The sequence below is a fragment of the Colobus angolensis genome, unplaced genomic scaffold (assembly GCF_000951035.1).
Source record: "Colobus angolensis palliatus isolate OR3802 unplaced genomic scaffold, Cang.pa_1.0 Scaffold190, whole genome shotgun sequence".
NCBI classification, from domain to species: domain Eukaryota; kingdom Metazoa; phylum Chordata; class Mammalia; order Primates; family Cercopithecidae; genus Colobus; species Colobus angolensis.
In genome coordinates, this window is record NW_012115044.1 from 2669548 (window position 1) to 2697013 (window position 27466).

The 27466-nt window shown below is 40.4% G+C and overlaps 1 protein-coding gene across 2 annotated transcripts in view; it reads left to right on the top strand.

Moving 5' to 3' along the window:
* The window catches only part of GAP43 (growth associated protein 43), a 99928-nt gene that overhangs the window by 31031 nt on the left and 41431 nt on the right, over window positions 1–27466 (top strand). The window contains exons 2-3 of one of the 2 annotated variants that reach the window (XM_011940605.1): window positions 10725–11112; window positions 23064–23661. In XM_011940605.1, the coding sequence (XP_011795995.1) occupies window positions 10978–11112; window positions 23064–23661 (733 nt within the window). In that variant the 5' untranslated portion in view covers window positions 10725–10977. The remainder of the gene's footprint in view (window positions 1–10724; window positions 11113–23063; window positions 23662–27466) is intronic. The other variant, XM_011940606.1, reaches the window with a different exon arrangement.

Here is a 27466-nt window from a genome sequence, read left to right on the forward strand (position 1 = left end):
GGAGTTCAAGACCAGTTTGGCCAACATGGTGAAACCCTGTCTCTACTAAAATTACAAAAAAATTAGCCAGGTGTGGTGGTGCATGCCTATAATCCCAGCTACTCGGGAGGCTGAAGCACGAGAATCGCTTGAACCTAGGAGGTAGAGGTTGCAGTGAGTTGAGATCTTGCCACTGCACTCCAGCCTGGGTGACAGAGTGAGACTCTGTCTTAAAAATAAACAAAAGGGTAATTTTTCCAATGTCAAAGGAGACTAGAAAAAGTTTTTGAAGAATGGTGTCTGCCTCCACTTTGTGTGGCAGAGTGAAATACCACTATTTCACCAAGGGTAACCTCTGCCTCCTAATCTTTTATTTCTCCCAAGACTAAGTTTATAGATTCTTAGAATTAATGAGTTGAAAAAGTCTTGGCCATCTGGTTCAAATCCCTTGTTTAGAGACTTGCCACCTGCTTCCTAATCCTGGTTGTATGTTAGGTTTTCTAATCTTGCCTCTGGGCCTTATCTCTGAAGTCCCCACTCTGCACTGGCCCTAGAGTTTGAGTAATTCCATCCAAATGTAGATATTGCTATTATATTAAAAATAACACTTTGCCTTGTTCATGTTTAATGAATTTTCCTATGAAAGACAGATTCATGTTTCACTTTTCAGATACTTAACACATGAAATTAAAAAAAAAAAAAATTGAGCCCTAATGAACATTTTCTACAATATGTGGATCAAGAGTAGGGAGGAAATACTGGTCTCCACATCTCCCCTTCCCACTCCCTCAACATCAAATCCACTGTCTATAGGCATTTATGCATTTCTTCTGTGATAGGATGATTTTTGCCTTTTTTAAGGCTGAAAAATTCAACTCAGTTGACTCTCACAGATTTGAAGTTTTCTGCTGCGGTATAAAAAATACATCCATATTTCAATTGTTTTCACTTTAATTTATCAGTTGGCCACAATATGTATAAAACAGAATTGCCTGGTGCTCAGAATGAAGTACCAAGTGATTCAAATATTGACTATTCTGTTCAGTTTCAATATAAACTTAAGCAAGTCACATACTTGTCCACTTATCCAGTAGATGAAACAGCAAAGGAGGAGAGTTTATCTGAAAAGTTCTTCTCTGGAGAAAGATACTTAGAAAATACAAATGGTCCTTACCGAAGAGCCCAGCTCATCCCAGGAAGATCCGAGGAGAAGATGAGCAGACCCAATGCTACTTCAGCTCACCTCTCTCAGCAGACTTTTTTTTTTAAAGCCCTGTTTTAATTGAACACTATGTTCCTGAGTCAAAAGAGTGCTTCAGTAAATCCGCCTTCCTGGGGCATAACGAATCACACACAGTCACACTTTCAGAAAGGCGAATTCTGCCAAACGTTGGCTGGACAAAAGATGGCTTTTTTTCCCCTCCAGCAAAAATTACTCAGATTGCTTGAGAAAGAGAAACACAGTATGTTTATCCCTGTTTACAGATGTTTAGCCAGTGCCCCTTCAGAGGGTTATGTTCCTATAAACAGCATCATGATAATTATATCCACTGCTGCAAAGAACAGATGTGTAAATTGGTGGTTTCTTGGGGGAAAATAATACCAAGTCCATTTTCCAGAAATGTACACAGTACAGTGCAGCTGTTAACATTCTGTGCAGAGGTCTCATTAGTGTCTATTGCTGAGTGAGATGACATTTAAAGAATATGGAAATTCATGGGGTGGCATCTAGCAGGGAAGTCCAGAGACACCTAGGAAATGATTCAGATGGTTTGGTATATGTAAAAATTTCTAGTGATATTGGGCAAATCTCCACATCTAAAGAAAGTAGTAACAAATCTTCGATTACAAAGTTTTCCAGGAAAGAAATATGTATTGAGTAGAGGGAAGGATTAGGAAACTTCTCATGCCCCACACACCTCTGAGATCTGTGTAACTTAGATATGAACTAAACTTTAGTGAGGTCAGGTTGCATCAAGGTGGTCAAATTCTCAATCTGTGAACACCAGAATATTTCTAAACTCATCGCTGAAGGGTCTGGCAGGGATCAGGGTTCCCGAAACTAGAGTCAATGTTTCCTTATTTAAAAAGCCAATGTTACCTTGCACACAAGAATTAGATGAAATCCTTTCTACGAATGAATTTATTTTGTTGTAGATACTTCTTTTCCCCAGAATATATATTTATGTGACTATATGGTAATCAGTATTATCCCTAAAAATTAAAACATAACACTAACGTCAGTTTATTGTATTAGAATAGCTATTGAACAGGTCTGTTATTGCAAATATGCATATCACTATAAGCTTCACTATCTTCTGTCTGTATAATTCTCTTAAATTATGTCAAATATGTGCAGAATATTATATACAGGGATCTAGTGTCTGCCTAAAGGATGGGATTTCTCCTGAACTGGGCTATCAGTACCTTCACATGTACCAAAACTTTGCATAAGACCAATATGTATTTCATAACTTAGTAAATGTGATAAAACACTGAAAGTAAATTTGCATTTACACTGAATATTATAATATTCAATGATATTATGCAAAACTGGGGAATTTTGCTTCTGGGACAGAAAAGCATAATCTAGTTTTTTCAAGCTATGCTTTTATAATTCCACACGAACCACCCAGGAGGACCAAGGCATGTTAGAATGACTGAAATACAACAGGAACAGTCTAGTCTGCTAATCTGGATTTTTCAGGCCTGGAAGGTTAATAAATTGAGACCTGCCACATGCCTTAGTCCAAAGCATGCCTTTGGCACTAATGATCTAATTCAGTTATCTACTTTGTCCAAAATTCAGCCTTCTCATACTCCATGCCCTGGGGACTTAAACAAAAACACAGGAGGTGGTGAGGGTAGCCCCAGATCTATCTGGGGCTCTACTGACTCACTCTCTTGGTCTCAGTTTCAATGGCTATGAAATGACATGGTGTGATGGTCTCTTCTAGGCCTTATGTCTTATATTCAGTGGGTCTGTGCATGCTGGAATTTAGAATAGCATTTCTTGGTCATTTGTGTGGGATACCGGCTGCTGGGTATCCACTTGACTTGAAAGTAAAGAGATAATAGGGTAGAAATAGAAAATTCTGAACTGTTTGAAATAAAATCAAGGAAGCTGTTTCCAAACAGGACTGTGGTTCAGGTCTAAGGACCATAGATGCAGCCCACTAGTACATTTATTAAAATACAGTTTGGGCTCTTTATATCAGGCTCCCTCAATCAGCATCTCTGAAAGTTGAACCTATGAATCGGATTTAAACAAGCCTCTTTGGTGTAAATATGTATACTGAGAGTGGGGAACCCCTGGTCTAGGTAAAAGAGGACTTTTTCTGCTAATCCAAAATCTGGTTGGGATAAAATTATGTAATCTACCTAAACTTTGATTTTGTGATAATAGTAATGTTATCTTTCCATCGTTCTCAGAAAGTGAAAGTGTATCAGTGGAACAGCCCCTTAGAGAAGTTTCTTAGAAAAACGAGCAATTTCCTAGTAAAAATTGGATTGTATTTTAAAAATAAATTGTTAAACTTGAAACATAAAACACTTTCCCCATAGAAATATCCTAAAATTTCCAGACCTGTCTGTAAAACTCAGAATGATCCAAAACGTAACTGAAATTCTATGTGTTTATAATGGAAACATAGAAGAAAATCATGTTACTGGGCTTTGGAGTGTAATAGAACCATTTCTTCATATATAACTTCACTAAAAATGCATATTTGTGTGTATATATAATTTCCCTTTTCTAGTCTACAAGTATTGTGCTAGCCCCCCTCAACAGTACTGAGAATGAAAATTATAGCAAAACTCTTTTGTATTAGTTACTTTTGTGTCAGAATGAGATTCTCAAGATAAACAAAAAGAAGTATGGATAAAATGATTTCTCATGATGGGAAAAGGTTGGAAGAAACACCATGTGGGGAAAGGGCAAAGATAAAACAGATAAAGAGAGAATAAAAGAGGAAATGAGTGGCTTATGTGAGCAGGTGATGAGCTAAAGTGGAAGTGTAGGAGAGGTGAGCTGCTTGGGTTTAAGGAAAAAGACTGCTTTGGTGTGTGTTCACCCACAGGCCGAAGAAAGGAACACCGGGTGAGAGTGTGTCAACTACTCATAGTTACCACCAGATGGTGAAACTGATCCAGGGCCTCTTGGGTGTTGATCAGTTTATGCGGAGGTGGGGAGAAGACTGTCTTTCACTTATTAATTCATTAATTTCTTTCACAAATATTTTTTCAGTATCTACTAAGTCCCACGGACTATGCTAGGAGCTGCTGTTAAAATGACAAACTAGATAAGGTCACTGCCCTCAATCAACTTACAGTTGTGTGAGAAGCTATCGGGTACAAGTATGGCCCTAGAACAAATTAGTCTTAGATTTCTAGTAAATAATCTTACGCAATGAGATTTGGCCTTGCTCCTTTGGTGACTTACCTGAAGGAGCCCCAGGCAAAACCAAAAGAAAGGCCCAGGAGTTCTTTTTCTCTACCATCCAGCCCATACCTCAGGGCAGCACCTGGCAGGCTTCTCTTCCCTACCCCTTGGTCTTTCATAATCCAATCTTCAGTCTTCCCTAAAATAAAAACATATTTGCCTTTGGCCTCTTGCCTTCAAAATGTTTATCTTTGCTTGTCTGTTTTTTGAGACAGGGTCTCCACTCCGTCACCCAGGCTGGAGTGCAGTGGCATCATCATGGCTCACTACAGCGTTGACTTCTGGGTTCAAGGGATCCTCCAACCTGTCAGCCTCCTGAGTAGATGGAACCACAGGTGTGCAACACCACACCTGGTTTATATATATATATTTATAACATATAATATATATAATATTTTGTAGACACAATTGACTTATGTTGTCCAAGTTAGTCTCGAACTCCTGAGCTCAAGCAATCCTCCCCATCTCCACCTCCCAAAGTTCTGGGATTACAGACGTAAGCCACCGCACCCAGCCAAAAACGTTTATTTTGATTAGGTGACAGGTATTAATCTGATTAACCAAAGAGACAAGGTATTACTAAATTCCTCATCCTTGGTAACATTTCCATGTTAGGTGTTTTCTATTTGTTTTTTCTTTTCCGTAATGGTGTGGCCTAGTAACAGTTAACCTTCTTTAGGGCATTACATACCTTCGACATATAGAAAAGCTATTAACATTCAACACTGAAATAATCATATAAACCAAATATTTTGCATACTACTTCAGGGATACTCTGAAGCCCATCCTTAGACCCAGACTCAAACAAAACAAAATATGATTTAAAGAACTGACACAAATCGTGGGAGTTTAGAGAACAACGTGACGGGCAGCAGAGGAGAGGACAGGGTTGAAGCAAACTTTTTTTTTTTTTCCTAAGCAGGGCTGATTCTGGCTTGTCTTCCTTCTACCCACTTTGCTTCTTACTCTTGGACTTACAAACTGTCTGGTTTCCCTTCTCCAAGTCAGGGCTTCGTTTCTCTGCCTTGGCCTTCCTGCCCCGCCTTCTGCGTTCTGACTCCATGAGCCCCTCTTCGCGTCTCATTTTCTGCCTTCTTTTAGGCGTTCCCTCGGCGGCTCAGCAGTGTGATCTCATCTCTTTGTTTCTCCCCGGCTGCCGTCAGTCAGCGGCTCTCTGCGCCCCCGCCGCGCGGGCTCGGGGCAGTGCTGCGGGCGTGGCCTCGGCCGCAGAGACCCTGGAGACCGCAGGGCGTGGCGCGGCCTCCGCCCGCTGCCCGGAGCGACCCCCAGAGGCAGCCACCGGGCGCTCGCCGTGCGCGAGGCCCCTCCTCCAACTCTGCAGAACTCCGGGGAGGCCTCTTGCTCCCCGAACACCCGGGAGTTCGCTTTCATTTTAACGAATCTCCACAATCTCTTGTTTGGGAGATAATTGCTTCTTGGAGAACAAAAGCGTCAGCCCAGAGCCCCAGGTCTCTCCACGGGAGGAGGGCACCCAGGGGCGATGCACCGGGCTCTCTCCTTCGCCCTTCTTGGCCCGCTGGCCTTCACCTCCCACCCGCAGCAGCAACTGCAGCCGGCTTCCGTGGACCGAGCAGCCCTGGGTCAGCCAAGGTTAAGCAGCGGGTGGGGAAGAGGAGAGAAAGCTGGGTCAATTGGAAGTAACCTCGTCCCGCCCAGTTTTTCCTTGCTTGGAGGCGGCAGAAAGCACTTTAGCATTCCTCGGGCTGTTTGCGCCTCTTTCTCTAGCAGAGCCAGGTGAGAGGAAGAGCGGCCGGCAGGAAGGTTTCTTTTTTATTTTTTTATTTTTTTATTTTTTTATTATACTTTAAGTTCTAGGGTACATGTGCACAACGTGCAGGTTTGTTACATATGTATACTTGTGCAATGTTGGTGTGCTGCACCCATCAACTCGTCAGCACCCATCAATTCATCATTTATATCAGGTATAACTCCCCAGTGCAATCCCTCCCCCCTCCCCCCTCCCCATAATAAGCCCAGTGTGTGATGTTCCCCTTCCCGAGTCCAAGTGATCTCATTGTTCAGTTCCCACCTATGAGTGAGAACATGCGGTGTTTGGTTTTCTCTTCTTGTGATAGTTTGCTAAGAATGATGGTTTCCAGCTGCATCCATGTCCTTTGTCAGCAGAAGAGGACCTTTGGAAACTAAACAGCAATACCCTGTCTTTAGAAGACAGCGCAGGAAAGGAAAACAGCTAAGGAGTCAAGGTCAGAGACTCCATTTGGAAAACAATAGCCCTTCATGATTATTACAATTTTTGAAAAGTTTTCTAAGCTTTTTCGTTTGAACTTTCCATTTCTCACTATGAAATGTAGGTTCTACAGACAATTACACACAAGTTTCTTTTTCAGGGGAAGAGGGTAGATGAAACAGGTGGAAAGAAGTGAAATGATTGTAGACGTGGCCAAATTTAGACTTGGTGTGAGATTTCCTCTTCGCTTGGAAACACATGGCACCAGCATGCATTTGTTCATTCATTCAATAATGTGAATGAACACTGAACACCACGATGTGCTGGGCTTTGTCACAGGCTGTAAGTGGCTTCAGGTCCACATGAAAGGGGAGCCAAAAATTAAAATAACACATTAGAGAGAGAGAGAAAGAAAAAAGGGAAGAGGGGCAAGGTGTCAGGCAGCAAGCTTCTTAGGGTTAGAATGGGTCGCCATCCCTAACAGCTGATGACTGAACAACTGAGTCCAACGAGTGTAGAGGAGCAGTGGAGAGACAATACTGCATCTGCCGGTGATGAGTGTAGGAAGCTCATGAGGGTTAGAACCTTCCCTCTCAGTTTACTGACCTCTTTTTCTTTTTAAATAGGTTGAAGCCAACTGTGGTAGAGGATAACAGTGATTCGCATATCTTATTGATTTATTTTTAGTAGCCCCCACCCCCGCAACTAGGACAGTGAGTTCCATTCAGATTTTCAACACAGCTGAAAACTTGGCTTTAAAATTTGTGAAGGAAGGCATTTCTTTAGAATCTTTCACTTTTTCATCGCAGAAGCTTGGGGGAATGTTTAGCTTTTTGCTGAATCATGAAGGGTTTGTTACTGTGTTCTGAGAGTGTAGGAATTAGGTGCCTAAAGAAAGGTGTCTGCTTTCCTGTTGAGGTGGTTTATTTAGCAGTTCATAGAAGCATGCGGGTCAGGTCATCCTGAACTGTGCAGAGTCAAGGGTCTTGCCGCATGGGAGGCCGGCCAGCGGAGAAGTTTTGTGCTCTCTCAGTTTGGTGATCCTCATGTTGTATATATATTCCAAAATTTCCAGTAATTAGATACATATAATTACTTACGTATATGTAATTTCACATATATATGTAAAATTTTAGAAAATAAGTGACAATACAGGCCAAAGTGTGGGGGATACACTGTCCATTCCAGATACTAGAATAAGATCACAGACAACTTCTTAGATGTTTCTTTTCTAGGGAAGTAGGGAAATGGAACATATATACATTTGCACACAAATCAAACTTACACTTTGAATGTCTGTCTTAAATCTCCTAGTCAACTCCCTTAATGTACAGACAAAGAAACAGGCCCAGAGAAGTGAAGAGACTTTCATAAAGTTGGAGTCAGGTTGGGATATGTCAGGCCTGGCCTCCTGGCTGCTAATTATTTCTTGCTGTTAATTATTTTTCTGAATTTTATAATAGAGGCACCTCTGAAACTGTCTGAAACTTTTCATTTAAAGAGATGTTCAAAAAGAACTGTAGATTTCTCAGAATGGGTGTGTTTAGTCTGAGTGTTGTGGGCCAGTGTATTTCATCTTTGAATGTGCAAAAGATTTATTAAAATGCAGATCTTGGTTCAGTGGGCCTGGGCACGGCGACAGTCTGCATTGCCAGCCCAAACTGCCCTTAATGGTGCAGATGTTGCTGGTCCACATGTGGAACGGCTAGGCTGTAGACAGCGTCTTTCCTCCTTGCCTTTCCTTCTTGCTGAGGGAACAGCCCTGGGGATTTAAGAAGCCCTTTTTGTTTCTGTTGCCAGGTCACTGTGCTCCCTTAGCTAATCTGGATGCCTTTCACTGCCTTGTCTTCATCCAGATCTGAGATATTGTTAGAAATAGTCCCTGGAGACAGGTGTCTTGAGCTAGAGGGTGTGATCCTTTGTCTAGTGACTTAGCACCATTTAACTTGGTTCCACAAAATGTTTGTGTCACACATAAGCAATTTACCGAACTCAGATGGTTAAAAAACTCTTTTTCTCTCCACAAGTGTCCTCCCAGCTGCAGCTTATTGCACTCCCTTGCAGCTGGGAGTGCAGCTGGCATGCTGCTAGCTCACCGGCCTGGCCCTTCCACTGGAACCCAGCAAGTTTTTTGTGCTTTTTTTTCAACACTCTCTTCTGTCCTGCACTTCTGCATGTGATGTCTAGATTTAGCTCTAAGTGCCTTTGTGCAGCATCTGAGTTGAGCAAGCCACTAAGATATAACTGGGCAGAGGTTCTTCTAAGGCAGGCAACTTCAGTGTCACCCATTTCTCGGTTTTCTGCAGCTTGCCTGCTTTGGAAGGGTGGTTTGACTTGGCTTTGGTTTGTCAAGCCCACTGGGCTTTGATATGACTTCGAATTGCAAGTTTGGCTTGGGGAGAAACTAGGGCTTTTTTTTTTTTTTTTAACCTAGGAGCTGTCAAATTGCAAACCACAGAGTGTGCTCAGAAGAGAAGTGGCAAGGGCAGATTGGGACCATTTCATGAATTTCTTAAATGCTAAAGCAATGAATATCTTCTTAGCTTGATAAGCAATGGGAATTTCTAAAGTTTGTTTTTGGTGGGGATTTGGGGGAAGGGGAAGGGCATATTGTAATGAAACCACAATTCTATTTTAGCTTACTCTGATAAAATATGTTGCACAGAGTGGAAGACAGACTAAGGAGGAGAGCTTCTTAGAGTGAATGTTACAGTGTTAGCTTTTCTTGTCAGTTTTAAACCTTAAAATATGAGAACAGTACTCCTAGGTAGAATTTCTGACATTTGGTAAAAGGAGAATCTTTGTCTAGGTCCTCCCTGCATACCCACTGCACTATCGCCACCAGCTACCTCTGTTATTGCCTTGATTCTCTGCAGTGATTTAAACCTTCTGCTCTATGTTTCTTGGGTGCTTCCATATCATGGCATAGTCACACAGATGCATACTCATTTACCAGAGGCTGCAGAAGTATCAGGCCACTTTGGTTTGTTCAGCTTACTTGGCTTTGATATGACTTTGAATTGCAAATTTGGCTCGGGGAGAAATTAGGGAATTTTCTACCTAGGAACTGTCAAATTGCAAACCACAGGGAGAGTTGGCTACTGGATTTTTCTGGGAATCAACTTTCCTAGTCTTGGGTATAATTCTAAGCTGATACAGTAATATGGGGAATCCTTGGTTTCTGATGAGTAAATCAGAAGCCCGGTAAGAGTGGTGACATCACCTCTTGAACTCAGGAGAATCTCCAGGACTTTTCATGCAGCAACACGTCTGTAAAGTTCCCCATTGTTGGAGTTTCACTAATTTGGTGCTCTGTACATCCCTTTGGGCCATGTGACGTCACTTATGAGAGGGTGATGGCACATCTCATAGTAGTGTATATATCAAGTAGAAAGTTATTTTTGTTGACCTCAAGACCGCAGAATTAGACAGTATCTCGCTATTTTTACCCAATTTAGCCAAATTCTTTCATTCAAAGATTAGATTATTATTAATCACTGAATGCAGATTTGTATGAATTAATTCAGGAGTTGTAAAATTTGCTTGCCTGCTTTCCAAACCAAATAAAAGGGAATTTTCTTTGATGGCTCCAAAGGGTTCGGTGTTTCTCCCTGTAGAACCACAAAGTGGGAGGTGTGCTGGTGCTTTGTACCATGAACTACACAGTCATTGAACATATACAACATTTTCCCCACAACCTTTGCTGCATAAATAATATGATACTTTTTCAGTATCATTTGATTCAGAGCAATTTGTATGGCATGCATGAAACAGCTCTAGATGGATTTCCTTATATACCTCACTATGATTGTGAAAAAAGGAACAGGAATAGTTGGTTCAAGTAAAAAGCAATGTTTAATTCAGGAACTCAGGCTGAATTTAAATCCTCACACTCAGGAATAAATTGCAGAACCTTCTCTTTACCACCTGCTCAACCCCTTCCTTCTGATAAGAATGCATAATTCTGATTCTAGTCCATTCATTTGCTTTTCTCATTTATTAAATAGCCGTAGTTCCTGACCTGATGCCCTCTCCCTCCCTCTTCTCCCAGTATTGCTTTCCTTGCTCTCTGATATTTTTCTCTCTTGCTTTCAGAATTAAAAGGGAACCTGGTCTCTGGGATGTTTTCAACATCTCAAGTGTGAATTTTCCCTGTCAAAATCTTCACAAGGAAAATGAGTCACAGCATCACCTAGGTGACGAGGTCATAACACCTCAGCCCTTGTTTAAAAAATTTATTTCTACTTTTCTGTTGTAAAGAGATCTCAAAACAGGAAGATAAAATTGGAGTGACAGCTCTGCAGCCTAGTCTTTAGACAGTGAACTAGGCCAGCATTGGCAGACACTGATGATGACAAAGTCCTGCTCTGAAGTCTCTGCACTCCACTTTTTACCTCGCCTGGGAGACTTGAGGAAAAACCTTCAGAGTGCAGATCGACCTAGTCCTCATTCGCTTGGCTTCTTGACTTTCTGGCTTTCCAGGGTAATTTTACCTCACATGTAACCTATGCAAGTATTTTAGGTTCAAACCCTGGCTCTGACACTTACTAGCTGTATGACTTTAAGCAAATTACTTAATTACTTAACTAATGTCCTTCTACTTAGTCTTTTCATTTATAAGATAATAGTACCCATTGCATAGTTTTGTTCTTAGAATTGAGTTAGTTAATATACAAACTATATGTTATAAATATGTTATAAATAGGTGTGTCTATATCATATAAAAGTGCTTAGAAGTGTGCCTGACATATAATTTTAAAATTTGTTGTTATTGTTATGTTCTCCAAGCATATGAGGGTATTTTATGTCATTACTTTTAAAGGTCACTTTTTTATATGTGTTGGTGGGAGGCATTTATTATTTTTTTAAGTGTGCATATCCCTGAAACATCCCTCTATGGTGCTATGAAAGAAAACTATAAAATATTTACTATAAAATATATAAAACTATAAAATATTTACCATATAATTCACTCACTCCTCAGTCTCCAGAAAGTAGCAATTTTTACTCCACTTGTGTTGTCTTCTTCCCAGCATTTTATAAATACTATTTTCTTTCAGCCTCAAAAAAATTCTGCACAATAGGTACTAGGATTCTAATACGGGGGATGAGAAAACTGAAATTTAGAGAAATTAAGTAATTTATCCCAGGTCATACATTTAAGCAATGAATGAGCCAGAATTCAACTCTGATCTTTTGACCCCAAAACCATGCCAGGTAACAAGTAATCAATGAGTGTCAATGACTGATCATCGAGAGAGAGTTCAGTGCCAAAAATGAAGAGGGTGTCAAGAAAATAAGAACAAGGACAATAGCAACATAAGCAACAAGAACAAACTTAGATCCAAAATTAATAGTTAAAGATTTTTTTAGAGGACTGTGTATTTTTCCTTAAACTGTCCAGCAGCTTGGGGACAGAAATCTAATTAAAATGGAAGTCTATGCATGCTCAAACTACATGCCTTGTACCTGATGCAATCTGCTTCCACCCCAGTCCCGAAAAAAGGCATTCAGTTATTTTCTTCTACACGTGGAAGAATACAACAACATACCTTCTAGAGTCAGGCGAAAATGTAGAAATGTACTTGCTCTTTTTTTTTGTATTTCTCGAATACTGTTCTACAAGGATAATCACTCACCTGGTGATTATTATAGAATGTTAAGGTGTGTACAAATTGCTGCTGATAGATAGCACTGTCCCTGCAAAATCATCCCATGGGCCTCCCTCAAACAAATAGGTATACTTCAAAAAGCAGTATGCTTGCTATACAAGTACAGTTTTAAGAAAAATCACTCAGCTCTCCCTTGCAAATGTGTTCTTTTCCCGAATGCCTCCTACACAGAGATTCTGGAGCCACCCCCTTCAGAATATCTGAAATATAGACCAATTTTGCTCATTAAAACTACTTCAAGTAGTCCTAGAGCTGATATTAGGGTTGCTACTTATTCAATAATACTTTTCAAGTATTTAGTGTTGAATTCTTAGATTGAATTTTCTATTAGCTTCCTTAAAATGTAAGAGAATGGAGGGCTAAGTTTAAGACCCATTCTACTAATTGTGAGGCTTTCCACAATCTGTGTTTCCTTATTTTATTAAAGGGGATGGCACACTTGTTTAGCCTTCTTCATTATAGTTCTCAGAGGAACCATTTTAAGTTGAAAGTACTTCATAACCTATAATGCTTAAATTTAAACCACTGTCATTTCCCCCACCACAGCCTTTGGCAAATGGGGTCTTAAATTCCTTCTATCTCCCACCAGACTTTTAGCCTGCATTCTGACACATTTGTGTATCCTTACTAGATATGAGGTACATAATATTTGGGCTTTACTAACTATCCAATGGGGGTACATTGGATATACTTGGCTTGGCAATTTCAAATTATAATGATCCTCAGTACCAGATGTTCCTAAGCTAGTCCCCTACAAAATGTCTGGCATCTTCATTTATAACTTTTATCAGGCTTGAGTGTTACCACACATAAGCACATAGAGTAGCTCTCAGAACCTGCAGAGGCAATTGTTTTACTAGATGTGTGAGGGCTATAGTTGGATCAATGGGATAGATGCTGTATATGAAATAGTGGCTAAATGAGTTTGTGTGTGTGTGTGTGTGTGTGTGTGTGTGTGTGTGGTTGGGGGATGCCAGGTGAAGGGGACATATTTTGGGAATGAAGAGATTTCTAGTTTCAGTGAATTTCTATCATCAAGCTGCTACACTAGGTGAAGATTTGGGGAATGGATAAGTTAGAGAAGACTGAGAAGGAATCAGTTGGTGTGTGTCAGGTGATAGTGGAATGGGACTGTGATTTAACTTTGACAATGTAAACAGATCTTCCCCCTTCCCAAGATAAGAAAGAACAGAGTTGAGTATTGTGGCACATTTTATATGGTTTTCTGCTTATCTCTTTGAGAATAGATAGCTCAGTAGTACTGTAGAGTTAAGAAACAGCTTTTCCACTCTCTGACTGACGATACCTACAACCATCAAGATGAATACAGTCTCATGACCAAAGCTCCTCTGATATTTATCTCATCAACATGCCTTAACTTAGTGTCATGATGATGTAGAAATTTCTACATCTGAGAGAATAATGGTGATGGCAATGATTATAATGAGAATAATGGTAGCAGCCACCCCTTTCTGAGTATGTACAAAGTGTCAGGGACTGTGCTGGGTGCTTTATGTACATTAACTCATTTGATTCTCTTATCAGCCCAATGGGATAGTTTTGTTATTCCCCCAGCCTACGGATGAGGAACCTAAAACTGACTTGCCCAAGGTCAGGATCTACCAAGTAACTGGCAGAGCAGGAATTTAAACTTACACATGTCTAACTCCACAGCCCATGCTCTTAAGCACCAGGGAATATTGACTTTTATAGGAGGAGGACTAAGCGTGGGCTTTGTCATTCAGAAGCTGGATGACACTGGGCTCCTTCCTGGTTCCTCATCTGTGTTGATTATAAAACAGGCACAGTGATGTGTTCCTCACATGATCATGATAAGGATTGAATTGAAATACTAAATGTATATACTGTGCACTTATAAATGTAAGAAGAGAAAGGAAAATGACAGCTGGAGAGTGGCTTGATGAAGGCTCCAGCATTAGTAACCTGGAGCGAGAACACCCAGCCAGTGAGCTGAGTGCTGCCCATTTACACTCTCTGAGCTCCAACACAGTGTGGCATGTGGTCATGCAGCAACTAAAAATAACTTTTTTTTTTTTTTTAGTATCAACTATGTGCCAGCAGTATTTTAGCCACTGAAGCTTAGAAGGTTGTAAAAACCAGATAAAGTTCTGCTCTCAGATTGTTTATAGTCCAAGGAAAGATTCAGTTAGTAATAAAATAAAAACATATGGCAGATGATCATAAGAACTAAGAGGGAAAAGACAGAGAAGTGGACCAAGAGTGACAATATTTGAAAAAGGATGTGTGGTAGAGTGGGTGAGAAAAGTCTCTTACTCATTTGTTCATTGAACAAAATGTCTCCAGTACCTACTGACTCAGACTGTAACTTGTGAAGGGGGTTTAATTAAGAAAAAATAGATGAACAATCATTATTTGTTATAATAGGAAGACTATAGTAATTTAAGTAAATACTTATCTTATTGCATCTCACATTTTTGAGTGTCCAACAAAAGACACTTCACAGTGTCTTACCTGGAAGGAAGATTGTTTTATGCTAAGTTCCCTGGGCTCTGGGGCTCTCTTCCTGCTGGTGAGCTCTGACCATTTTCAGGAGCTTGGCATGTGCTTTGCTCTTGGGGTCTCTCAACTGGGAAAGACTTGCCGCTGGTGGTAGTACAGGAGTTTTTCTGCTGGTAGACTGCTTTTCTGTCTTTTTCTTGATGCATTGGCTTCCTGCAGCTCTTCTTCTGTCTTCAGCTGCTAGCAGAAGAGGCCTCACAGTCCCTCTCATGGACTGGTCTGTGATAGCCTTTTTGCCTGAGTGGTGGGGAGTTCCACCCTTTTGTTTCTAGCTCACAGTGGCTGCTAAAGGCATAGCAACCTCTCTGAGAGCAGAGTCTAGTGTCCCCCTCACTTTGCCAGCCCTTCTGTCCTTTGAGCCTGTCATTTCTTGAGGGAGTCAACATGTGCTTCTGCAATGGGCAGTGTTCATTAGAGGGTTTGCTCCCACTGCTCAAGAGTGGAGCTGCTTCCTCCCAGGGCTGACTTCCCGTAGGTATTTTCCTGAGTCTCAGTGATTTTGACCCTTGATTCAGTTAGGTGACTTATACCTATATCTGCTATACCAGGTGACTTATACCTATATCTGCTATACCCCAAAGTTTTCTAGATGAGTTTAGTCAAGTTACTCTGTCTGGCTTGTGCCTTGGTACATGACCAGCATGATTAATGTGCCTCGTCGTAACACTGGGCCCTTCCAACCCCAGTTTAAGGAAGGAGACTTCCTTTCTTGAATAACTAAGGGACTAGTTATTCCCAGCCCACTCCCCTTAAGCCTTGGAGAGCAATACACAGATTAAATGTAAATAGAGGGGAGCAGAGATTCTCCAGCAATCTCCCATGAATATTTTCATCAATTTTATTTATTTATTTGAGACAGAGTTTCACTCTTGTTGCCGAGGCTGGAGAGCAATGGCGTGATCTCAGCTCATAGCAACCTCTACCTCCTGGGTTCAAGCAATTCTCCTGCCTCAGCCTCCCGAGTAGCTGGGATTACAGGCATGCACCACCACACCTGGCTAATTTTGTATGTTTAATAGAGACAGAGTTTCTCCATGTTGGTCAGGCTGGTCTCAAATTCCCAACCTCAGGTGATCTGCCCGCCTTAACCTCCCAAAGTGCTGAGATTATGGGCATGAGCCACTGCACCCAGCCATTTTCGCCAGTTTTACTAGTGAAAAAGCATATAAGCAGGGAGCAGTGCCTCACACTGTAATCCCAGCACTTTGGGAGGCTGAAGCAGGAAGATGGCTTGAGTCCAGGAGTTTGAGACCAGCCTGGGCAACATGGTGAAATGTTGTCCATCTTTACAAAAAATACAAAAATTAGCTGGGTATGGTGGCACATGCCTGTAGTCCCAGCTACTTGAGAGACTGAAGTGGAAGGATTGCTTGAGCTTGGGAGGTCGAAGCTGCAGCAGTCATCTGAGATAGTGCCACTGCACTCCAGTCTAGGTGACAGAGAGAGACCCTGTCTAAAAAGAAAGAAAGAAAGAAAAAGTACACACACACACACACACGAAAAATAGTTTTATTGATATGACACTAACAAGTCAATAGATAAATATAAATCAGTTGTCTTTATCTTAGATGTATTATTATTTTCAAGTGCTTGTTTATTATTATGATCTATGGCATTTCTACAGTTTTGCTATTTCTCTCCTTGTTAAACCTCTGCTTACTAATTTCTATAACTGGGGAATCATATACCTGTTATAGTCAGATGCTCTTGAATTCCACCACTGAGAAGTGAAGGATTTTAACAAAATTGACAAAATCGAATCCAGATTTCTTCACCTATCATTATCTTTTTGAAATGGCACAAATAGAGATGCTCAGATTTTGGATTCATCCAACAAATAAATTGAGCACCTACTTTGTGCCAGGCACCATTCTAGAAACTGGGCATTCAGCTGTAAGTAAAACAGGCAAGGTATTTCTCAAAGGCTGACTTTTTTTTCTGTTTGAAGACATAAATTGCAATATGTTATTTCCTCTTCTATGTCTTTGTGGGACATAATAGGGTTATAGATATATAAAATAAAATAAAGCATAACTTTTCAGAGTGGAAACTGAGTTCTACTCTGATAATGCTTTATACTATGATGAAGATACAACCTCATATTATTTTGGAAGCAAGTGGGTTGTACATGTTGAATAAATAATACATTAAAGTGGACTGAGGACCCAGCTTTTGATCACCAGCTCTTATTTGAAAAGTTAACATTACTATCGCAGTTTCCAATATGAGACATTTTGTTTCCTTTTACAGTTTCATTGCTTCTCTGTACATCCTGCTCCCCATTCCCCTCATCCCTTAGTTAGGTCTTCAAACCAGACTTCATGTTGAGGGATCCAGTGTATGCCCGCTGTGCCTTTTCATCTTTTTAAAGGACACTTTCTTCCTTACACCTGCACCGAAACCTGCAGTGACATTCCATCTATAGAACTGGCCCACCATCCTCTCTCTCCTCCATAAGGGATATTTTGCTGTGTTTTTGATCTTTGTCTAGGTTTAAAGAAAGTACAGAAGCTCCACTGTGAACTGCTTTAATACTTGCACATTTTCCCTAAAGTCAATTGCCATGGTATCAATGATGCTTAAAAATAGAGTGAAATTTTGTTATGTGAATTTCACCTCAATAAATTATTAATAAAAAAATAGAGTGAGCCATAAGTAGGTACTTCCTAGATTTAATTTATATTTATCAGCGCTTTATTCTGGTTCCTTTACAGGCTGTACAAGATTCTGATAGGCATGAAAACTACAGGATGTTTAGAAAAATATTGCTTAGGATATCTCCGGCCTTTCAAGTTTGTTCTCAAAAATAACTTTGCTTGATCAAATGGACTATATTTTGGTTTACTAAAGATGTTCTCAGGAAGAAGAATTTGTATACATCAATGATTTGTAATACATTTAAAATTCAATCCTGTTTTTTAAAAATTTAAGTATTATAATAGTACTATTTATAGCTAGCAGAAGTAGATACAGGGCCAAGTTTTAATTTGCTTGGAAGGTTGAGGCATTCCTATGATAACTGGGAAAAGTGAAATGCATTGAGGTATCCCAGATGAATGGATGATGTTATTTTCAGTTCTGAAAGTTAGCCATTCATGGATTTTTGCCTAGAGCTCTTTTGTAACATATTGAATGCAAACGTTTGGACATTTTAGAATAAATCTTAAGTTGTCCATTCCTCCTTTCCCCAAAGGAAAAGAAGACCAGAGCAACAATGTTGGATATTTAAGTAATTACTTCTTATTTCTGGCTTTCTTATCTGTAATTTTTAAATATCAGTTAAAATTATTGTTTATTTGTCTAATGGATTTAGAAGTTTCATTAGTGTCAACAAGTTAGTGTAATGGTATTCTTCATTTTCCAACCAATATTCATCTGAGATTTTAATGTTTGTTTAAAAAGTAGGGATGTCCTATACCTTGGTTTCCTTTAAGACATCATAAATTGCAGACCTCTCAAACAAATCAAAAAACTATTAAGCCATAACAATAAAGATTCCTGAAAAACTTACGGTAACTCGTAATGACACCCTTCCTACCTCTAATGTACTGCATTGGAATGTCCTCTTTACTTAATTCGTAGATATCAACAATTCTGTGTATAAATGAAATAACTTTAAAATTCCCTCAGAAACACTTGAGTTCATTACAAAGCTTATTTGTGGTATGGCTTAGTTTAAAAAATAAATCTATCTTTAGTGACATTTATGAGCTGACTTTTTAGCCATTTAGATACCAGAATTCTTTTTCTGGACATTGCATCTGTAACTCACAGTTTTAAAATGTTGTCCTCACTTGAAAAGATGAGTGTAAGATCAGGCGTCTACTGCAAATTCCTGGGAAGTAACTGATTGTTAAAGTACTATGGTGTGGTTTAAGTGTATTTTCAAAAGGATTCTATATGGGTAGACACAGTATCCTTCCATTCAGTAGCATTTGTATAGTGCTTCACAGAGGCACTGAATATTTTTAAATGAATAAATGAATGAAAATGCTGACGTGAATCCTTGTGGATTATCTACTACAAGTAAGTCCAAGCTATTCCAGGTCAGCCATGCAGTAAAATTGGACTTGGAGGTAGGTGGGAGGGGAGAAGAGTTGAGGTCGAATACAAGCTGGGCCGCTGCCTCCCTCACTTGCTCTGTAAATTTAGGAAAGTCACTTAACTTTCCAGGGCCAGGGCTGCCCCTTTTGGAAAGTGAAAGTATTGTGCTGAATGTGCTGAGTAGACTCTGGTTTCTCTGGGCTTGAATGTCCTTCATCTTAAGTAAGCTCTTCTATTTCTAGTGGGGAAAGGGTCAAAGTGTTCTCAGAACCTGGGGCTACTCCACATAGCCAGTTTTGGGAAATGTTCTTTTTCTCCTTAACAAAATACACAATAAAATACACTCCCAGTCCACTTTCCTTTATACTGTACTGTGAAAAGAATTTTATCAGGAAATAACCTGTAATTTAAGGAGTATTAATAGAATCAATTAGAAATACAAAAGAAAGACACACAAACACAATCCAGTGCTGTCTAGCTTCGAACCCAGTTTTAACTTAAAGTATTGTCTCTGTTCAATCACTGAAGTCTGCCCTCTTCTTAGCCTGGTTTCTTTCCTTCCCTTTCCTCCCCTCTCTTCTTTCATTTCTTCATCTCCTCCCCTCTTCCCTTTCTTCCTCTCTCCTGCCTTTCCTTTCCTTTCCCTGTGTCTGTTTCTTTACTGCTATCTGGAAAAACTTCTATTAATTGTCTTTTTTCCCCCCAACTAATTTGTAAAATTTAGTTTTCCTAAATCTCTAATGATGAAGTCCAGCAGTTTCTCCAGGATGAGCTACATGCCTGTGGAGTACTTTGAGCATCTTTTTGGGGATAGTCACTTATTTGGGTACCTGGCTGTTATAAGACTATCTTCACCTCTCTCTCCTAACTCTTGTTTTTCATGATTCTCCCCCTTTCTGCTCACTCCTGCTTCCCTTGAATGTCTTCTACTTCTGGGTTGTTTAGGTGAGGTTTGTCTCACAATCTTGTCACCCTACTCTAGTCTTTCTAAAAAGTCATTCTAACATAGATTCTGTATTCAGAAGCTTAAATTCTGATTTTTTAGAAAATCAGAGTTGCAGATGCTTTAAAAAATTGAGAGAGAGAGAGAGAAAGAGGAGGGAGAGAGAAAATTGAGAGCCCTTTCTTTATCCATGTAGTTTCTTTCTTTATATCATGTAGACTCTCAGCTTCCTTCTCTTTGTGATTTCCAGCTTTTCAAGAGTTTCATCCCCCTATGCCTTATGTTCATAAACAAAAGACAGAGCTCTAAAATTTTAGCTTTCTTGAGTCACTACAGAGCCTTTTGTGGATGCCTGCCCCTTCTGAAACAATTGACTTGTCTACTTTCACAAAGAACAGTATTTGTATTAAAGAACCAGTTGGCATCAATACCCAAGTGCAGGTGTCCTAACATATAAGATGGTGCTTCATTCAGAAAACTCAAGATAGAGTAAAATAAATTATCAACATCTTGGCTCCATGCTCCATTCACAACTGTTAATTTTACAGGGTTATGCTTCCATCTCTGAGCAGAGAGCTCCTGGCAGGGACAGCTGCTCCCGTGTCTCAGATTGGGCTGTGCTCGTCCCAGTAGGAGTCATCAAGAGCAGCAGGGTAGCGAGAAGGTGATAGTACATCAGAGAACGGAGTAGTGGAGGAGGAAGCAGGACGGGGCTCTCCAAAGTGCTTTTCACTTACTCCTTTAATCTTCGTGTGTATACATGCATGGTTAACTAAGGAAGAAGGAAAAGTTGACTTGAATTTGACTGAGAAAATTATCAAACCTGCTTTTACTCTTGCATGTAGCTCATTTTCAAAAATACTTCTGTATATCCACTGGTATGTTGATGGTCCCATGCAGCAACAGGTCTGTATGCTTGTCCAAAGAATGTCTAACAGTCCCACATCATGATTAGCAGGAGCTGGGTCAGTGGGGCAGAGCTGGTTTGATAGGTGGAAAACTTGTCCTGAGTTGTTCTGTATTAGCTTACTTCCTAAACTGGAGCAAAGGTCAAGGCCAATCCAAGATTGAGAACAGGCTCCGAACATGTTACATGATAAACACTCTTTTATTAGTGGTCTTTTGATGGAAAGTTGCTGTGCTGTTCTTTGCTGTTATTTCTGCTAGAACAGTGTTCACAAAAGTGAACAAAAGTTCAATGCTCGAAAGTTAAAGAAATTTAAGAATGGAGACTGTCAGTAGGCATGTTGGGGCACCATGGTTAACAATAGAACTGGATAGAATTTTGTGTACTTGCCTCCACAATTCTTTCTATGACCATACCTGCTGTTCCTATCCTCTGATTTAATTTTCATGTGGAAAATAGTCATTTGCAGCATGTATTAAGCTACAAATGTTGCCATCAAAAGGTAAAATTCTATATGCTAGTCTCTTGTCTTTAGTACTAAGATGGCTCTATTGATGATAATATGAACACATTTTAGGTTCCCAATTGCTTTGGGAATAAGGAATTGTGACTTAGTGAATATATGTTGCTTTTTCAAAAGGAGAAACAGTGTTTCCCATCATTTTTTAAAATTCAGGAATAATGGTCTTTTTTTATTCAGATTTTGAAGGTTTGGTATGTTTATTATTTTTATTTTTATTTATTTATTTTTTTTTTTAAGACGGAGTCTCGCTCTGTCGCCCAGGCTGGAGTGCAGTGGCCGGATCTCAGCTCACTGCAAGCTCCGCCTCCCGGGTTCACGCCATTCTCCCGCCTCAGCCTCCAGAGTAGCTGGGACTACAGGCGCCCGCCACCTCGCCCGGCTAATTTTTTGTATTTTTTTTTTAGTAGAGACGGGGTTTCACTGTGTTAGCCAGGATGGTCTCGATCTCCTGACCTCGTGATCCACCCATCTCGGCCTCCCAAAGTGCTGGGATTACAGGCTTGAGCCACCGCGCCCGGCCGGTATGTTTATTATTAATGTTGGACCACACGCAAGAGAAAGTTAGATGTTATTTTGTGACCAGCATTGTAAGTTGTCACATTCTGAACAAATCCCTTAAAGACCTGGAACTCATTTACATTTAACATAAAATCCTGATGGGATTTATGGTTTAAACTTTTACTATACTCTTTGTCTTGAATTTATTAATTTCCTTATCAGGCTTAAAACTTGGGGGGAAAGTAGACTTTTGCATAATATTTTTTTAAACCATAAAGTTTTATACAAAGTCCTCAAAAACCCTGAAAACCCTGTATCTTTCAGAGCTCTTTGATAAAAACCTGGGGTGAATGTGATTCGTGTTTTGTTTTTGTTTCCGGTTTGTTTGCTTTTTGAGACAGGGTCTTACTCTGTTACCAAGGCTGAAGTGCCGTGACGCAACAACAGCTCACGCAGCCTCTACCTCGCAGGCTCAAGTGAGCCTCCTGCCTCAGCCTCCTGAGTAGCCAGGACCACTGGTGCATGCCACCACACCCAGCTCTGTAGAGATGGGGTCTCACTATGTTGCCAGGGATGGTCTCGAACTCCTGGGCTCAAGTTCCTCCTGCCTTCACTTCTCAAGGTGCTTGGATTACAAGTGTGAACCACTGTACCCAGCCTATAAATGTGATTTGAGTTCTCAAAGTACATCTAAAAAAAAAAGGCTGGTTTAAGTTTGATGTGGAGCAACACTGAGCTGGGGAAAGGAAATACGTAGATAATAATGCCAGTGGCCGGATGTGGTGGCTCACACCTGTAATTCTAGCACTTTGGGAGGCAGAGGTGGGTGGATCACCTGAGGTCAGGAGTTTGAGACCAGCTTGGCCAACATGGTGAAACCCTGTCTCTACAAAATACAAAACTTAGTCGGGTGTGGTGGCACATTCCTGTAATCCCAGCTATTTGGGAGGTCGAGGCAGGATGATTGCTTGAACCTGGGAGGTGGAGGTTGTGGTGAGCCAAGATCACGCCATTGCACTCCAGTCTGGGTGACAGACTGAGACTCTATCTCAAAAAAAAAAAAAAAAAAAAAAAATAGTTGCCAGTGTTTCTGGAAGGTCCAAAGGACATTACTTTTCCCATATAATACTGTGGGAGAAAGATGAGGCTTGACTTGAACTTCCAGCGTACTATTGAATTCTTAACTCCACAAATAGTGCCTGGCACAAAATAAATCACTTAATAAATATTTCTTGAATGCTGAGATTTAAAGGAGAAGAACATCACTGGAGCCCTCTCCTTTTTTTCCCCTCTTTTCTCCACAAAGGTTGAAAAAAATGATGAGGACCAAAAGATCGAACAAGATGGTATCAAACCAGAAGATAAAGCTCATAAGGCCGCGACCAAAATTCAGGCTAGCTTCCGTGGACACATAACGAGGAAAAAGCTCAAAGGAGAGAAGAAGGATGATGCTCAAGCTGCTGAGGCTGAAGCGAATAAGAAGGATGAAGCCCCTGTTGCCGATGGGGTGGAGAAGAAGGGAGAAGGCACCACTGCTACCGAAGCAGCCCCAGCCACTGGCTCCAAGCCTGATGAACCCGGCAAAGCAGGAGAAACTCCTTCCGAGGAGAAGAAGGGAGAGGGTGATGCTGCCACAGAGCAGGCAGCCCCCCAGGCTCCTGCATCCTCAGAGGAGAAGGCCGGCTCAGCTGAGACAGAAAGTGCCACTAAAGCTTCCACTGATAACTCGCCGTCCTCCAAGGCCGAAGATGCCCCAGCCAAGGAGGAGCCTAAACAAGCCGATGTGCCTGCTGCTGTCACTGCTGCTGCTGCCACCACCCCTGCTGCAGAGGATGCTGCTGCCAAGGCAACAGCCCAGCCTCCAACGGAGACTGGGGAGAGCAGCCAAGCCGAAGAGAACATAGGTGAGCAACCGCGAGGGTCAGATGCAATGGGTGGATGGGGAGGGGAGTTGCTATTCGGAAGGCCAGGCCACCTGGGTCATCGAGGGAGAGGAAAAAGTCTAGAAGGTGTTTTCCAGAAATCAAGGGAAGCTGTGCTTAATTTCCCAAACTGGCAGGACTAAGAGCTAAGGTTACATTCCCAAATATCTCCATGCCTGAGAGAGGACTCAGGCAGGTCTATGTAGCAGCCAGTACTAGAAAGATCTGGCAATTATCTTAATTGGATAGACATATGCAGTCAAACTAGATAAATCTGCTTTAAAAAAGTATTCTGTGTGCTGATAGACTCAGTTTAATAAGTAATTACTGAGGCTACATATATTTTATGGATGGGAATTAGCTAATGTGATTATTTGGCTCTGGAAAATGCCTGGTATAAATACAGCCATCCTCTTCTTGATCCAGATTATCTAGTGTGTGAATTGCTGGCAGCAAAAATATAATCTCAGACCACCCTTCCCTATCTCACATTATGTTTCTGGGCATTCTCTCCACCATCAGTTGGTGAGTAGTGTGTGTATATGTGGGTATGCTGAGAGAATGTTAATTGTAACATTAATTGGGGTCAAACATAATTGGGAAAATAAGTCTGTCGATGTTGCCAAAAACAAAAGAAAAACCCCAAATACAGAATATGTTGTGAAGTCAAACATAAATAATCATTTTATTATTGAAGACACAAGTTTCTACAATATGCATAAATAATTGAGGGTTCCTATGATTACAAAAAGGTACTGGATTCTCTTCAGTTTGGAACTGTAACTTGAAAGTTGGAGTGTTTTCACTATTACTGCTCAATTGTGCAGAATTGGAATAGAATATTCCCAGAGCAAGATAAATTCAACAGAGCTTTGTCCCTGGAGACTAGATCCTTCCCTCACCCCCAACACATCCACAGTGGTAAAGGAGGCCAACAGTTTCCATGATCTTTCTCTAGTCTAATATGACCCATAAATACTTTCCAGCCCCAAAGATCCTCAAAGATAAAGTTTCTTCTGTGTCCATTTAAAAGATTGGGTTTACTCCTTTGGAAGCGCCTTGGTTTAACCAATGATGTTTGTCATCCAACAGTCCAAATACGGACTGAACCACAGTGTGCTCCTTGGGAGAAAAACTATTCCATGGGAATAGTCTGAGAAATGTTTTGATATCTGACCATCAGATTGAGAAAGTAATGATTGGACATTTACCTTGATATACATTTCTCCAAAATCAGATACTACAATATGGTAGGTGGTATTCTAGATATTTTAGGTCTATACTTCTTTCATCTTATCCCTAAATTTCTGTGAATAAGATGCCAGATAATATTAATTAACATTGTTAGTAGCACATTCCAGCTCTGGATAAATCGTATGCTTCTTTTCATTTTGAATCTTTATTCTAACCACACAACTGTCCCAGGGGCCAGACATTGAGGTTTAGAAGATGGGAATTTTTCCCTGGAAAAGGTAAGGCATGTGATAAAAAGTGGGGTGTGAGTTTTAATTTACTCAGCGAAGCAAAACTTAACTACTTTTCTTTAGATTTCAGCTTTGAGCCTCAGATACAATGTCTGGAAATCACTTTGCATATAGACAAGTTATGTAACGTGTCATTTTCATAAATCTTAGAAATTAATCATGCTTTTAAGTACAGAACAGATCTGACATGGCACAGACCATATTTTTTAACTGGGATTTCTAAAGTTGTGAGAAACAGAGACATGATGTGATTTTAGGTATATGCTTATGATTTGGGTTGATAGAAGGATTTCTTGAATCAGTAAGAAGTCTAATATATATTTTAAAAGAAATTAAGTTTTATTATTTTTCAGGTTATGATAACTCCAAATGAATTAATGAAATATTTTATGTAGTAAGTTGTCAACAAATGTCAAATAGTGAATATAAATTGATGAAATTTAAATTATAGATAATAATTTCTTCACTCATTTATATATTTCTCTTGCATATTTGCTTATTCTGTTCATTTATTTGATTAAAAATATGTCTGGCCAGTGAAAGCAAATAGCACTCTTCTCTGCCCTAAGTGTTACAGATTCTGACTGAAAAATATCTTAATTAATCAGACTTTATCGTGTGCATTCAAAGGTGATTGAAAAAATAGGTGAAGTTCAACTTGAAGGTAATCACAAAGGGCAATTTACATTGTTTCTTAGAGTTGGGTAGGTATTGTCCTCTTGGTTAGATTCAGAAATGCTGCCTGTCGTTTCTTTCTGGATTGAGGTATCTATTAGCCTTGCCTGCTCTATGTGACAAGCACAAATTACCCCGCTGTGATGAATCTCATGGGATCACAGAAGGTAGAGGTGACAAGGATATCTATCACATCATATCAGGTCCAAATTCCCAGGTGCCCTGTACTGCATTTCCTCTTTCTTCCACTGTATTTCATTTTAACCTGGGTTAAAGTAGCAGCATTTTCCATTGGGCTGTACTGTTTGGAAATGTGTGGCTACCATGGGTTACTTTAGGATTCTACAGCTGCCTGGAGGGGCATGGACAGACAATCTAAGAGGGTGCAATAGGGTAAGGGGCAAAACAGGTACAAAGAGAGAATCCAAGAAAATAATTTCTGTCAGTATCAGGCTTAAAAATTTTAGATCAGATATGATTATTACTTTAATACCTATGGAAACGTTGCGGGAATTATAAATGTTATTTATTTTACTTCTTTTACTACTTACTACCAACCTGTTTATTATGGGGGGATGTCATTTGTATTTTGATCTTTGAAGTTGGTTGATTATTGTCATTGTTTTAAATTCTCCAAGTATGTCCCCCTCGCCCTACCTTGCCACTCTGCCTGCCCGGCTCTTTATGTGCCTTGAACCAAAACATTTCAGTGCACCTCTGATAATGATTCCTTTAGAGGGCGAGGAGGATTTAAAACATCTGTGGGACACTGCCCCATTCAGCCATGAGTAGAGAACTTTCAAGCCCCCTTTAATGATTATGTCCTTGAGGTCTCCTGCTGAGCAGTGTCACTGTGCTCACTGGCGCTCAGTGAAGGAATTCTCTGTTATGTCTCCTCTTCTCCATGGTAGCCTATTGATTTTCCCCAACAGAGGACTCTACTGTGGTCATATTCAGTGATGTGGTACTACCAAGGTAACCTATCCAGAAGGCTATCAATCAGTGATATTGATTGGGTGACTGCCACAGGGTCCTTGACTGATGCTAGTTGGAAGAGGAGTTCTGAGTGACTTCAGATGTTCTGTATGTTGATCTTGGCTGCATTGTATTTTCATGGTCTCAGTACATCTTGCAAATTGATGCCATCAGTAATGATCAAGAAAAGGGGGAGGAATTTCCTTTTGCCATTCCCTGAATAGAAAAATTAACTTAGTGTCTCCCTACCTCTCTTCCTCCTCTTTTTTATCCTTCCTTCCTCCCTCCTTCCTTCCCATTCTCTCTCCTTTTATTCTATTCTTCCTTTCTTTTCCCCTTCTCTTTATATTAACTTTCTTCTGTGCTAGGTATTCGGGTCACCAAGATGAGTAAGATGTGATCCTTTGGCCTCATGCAGTGGCTCATGCCTGCAATCCTAGCACTTTGGGAGACTGAGGCAGGAGGACTTGAGTCCAGGAGTTTGAAACCAGCCTGGGCAACAGAAGGAGACCCCATCTCTATAGATGATAGAAAAAATTAGCAGAGTGTGGTGGTGTGGTCCAAGCTACCCTGGAGGCTAAGGCAGGAAGATCACCGGAGCCCAGGAGATCAAGGCTGCAGTGAGCCATGACTGTGTGCCACTGCACTCCAAC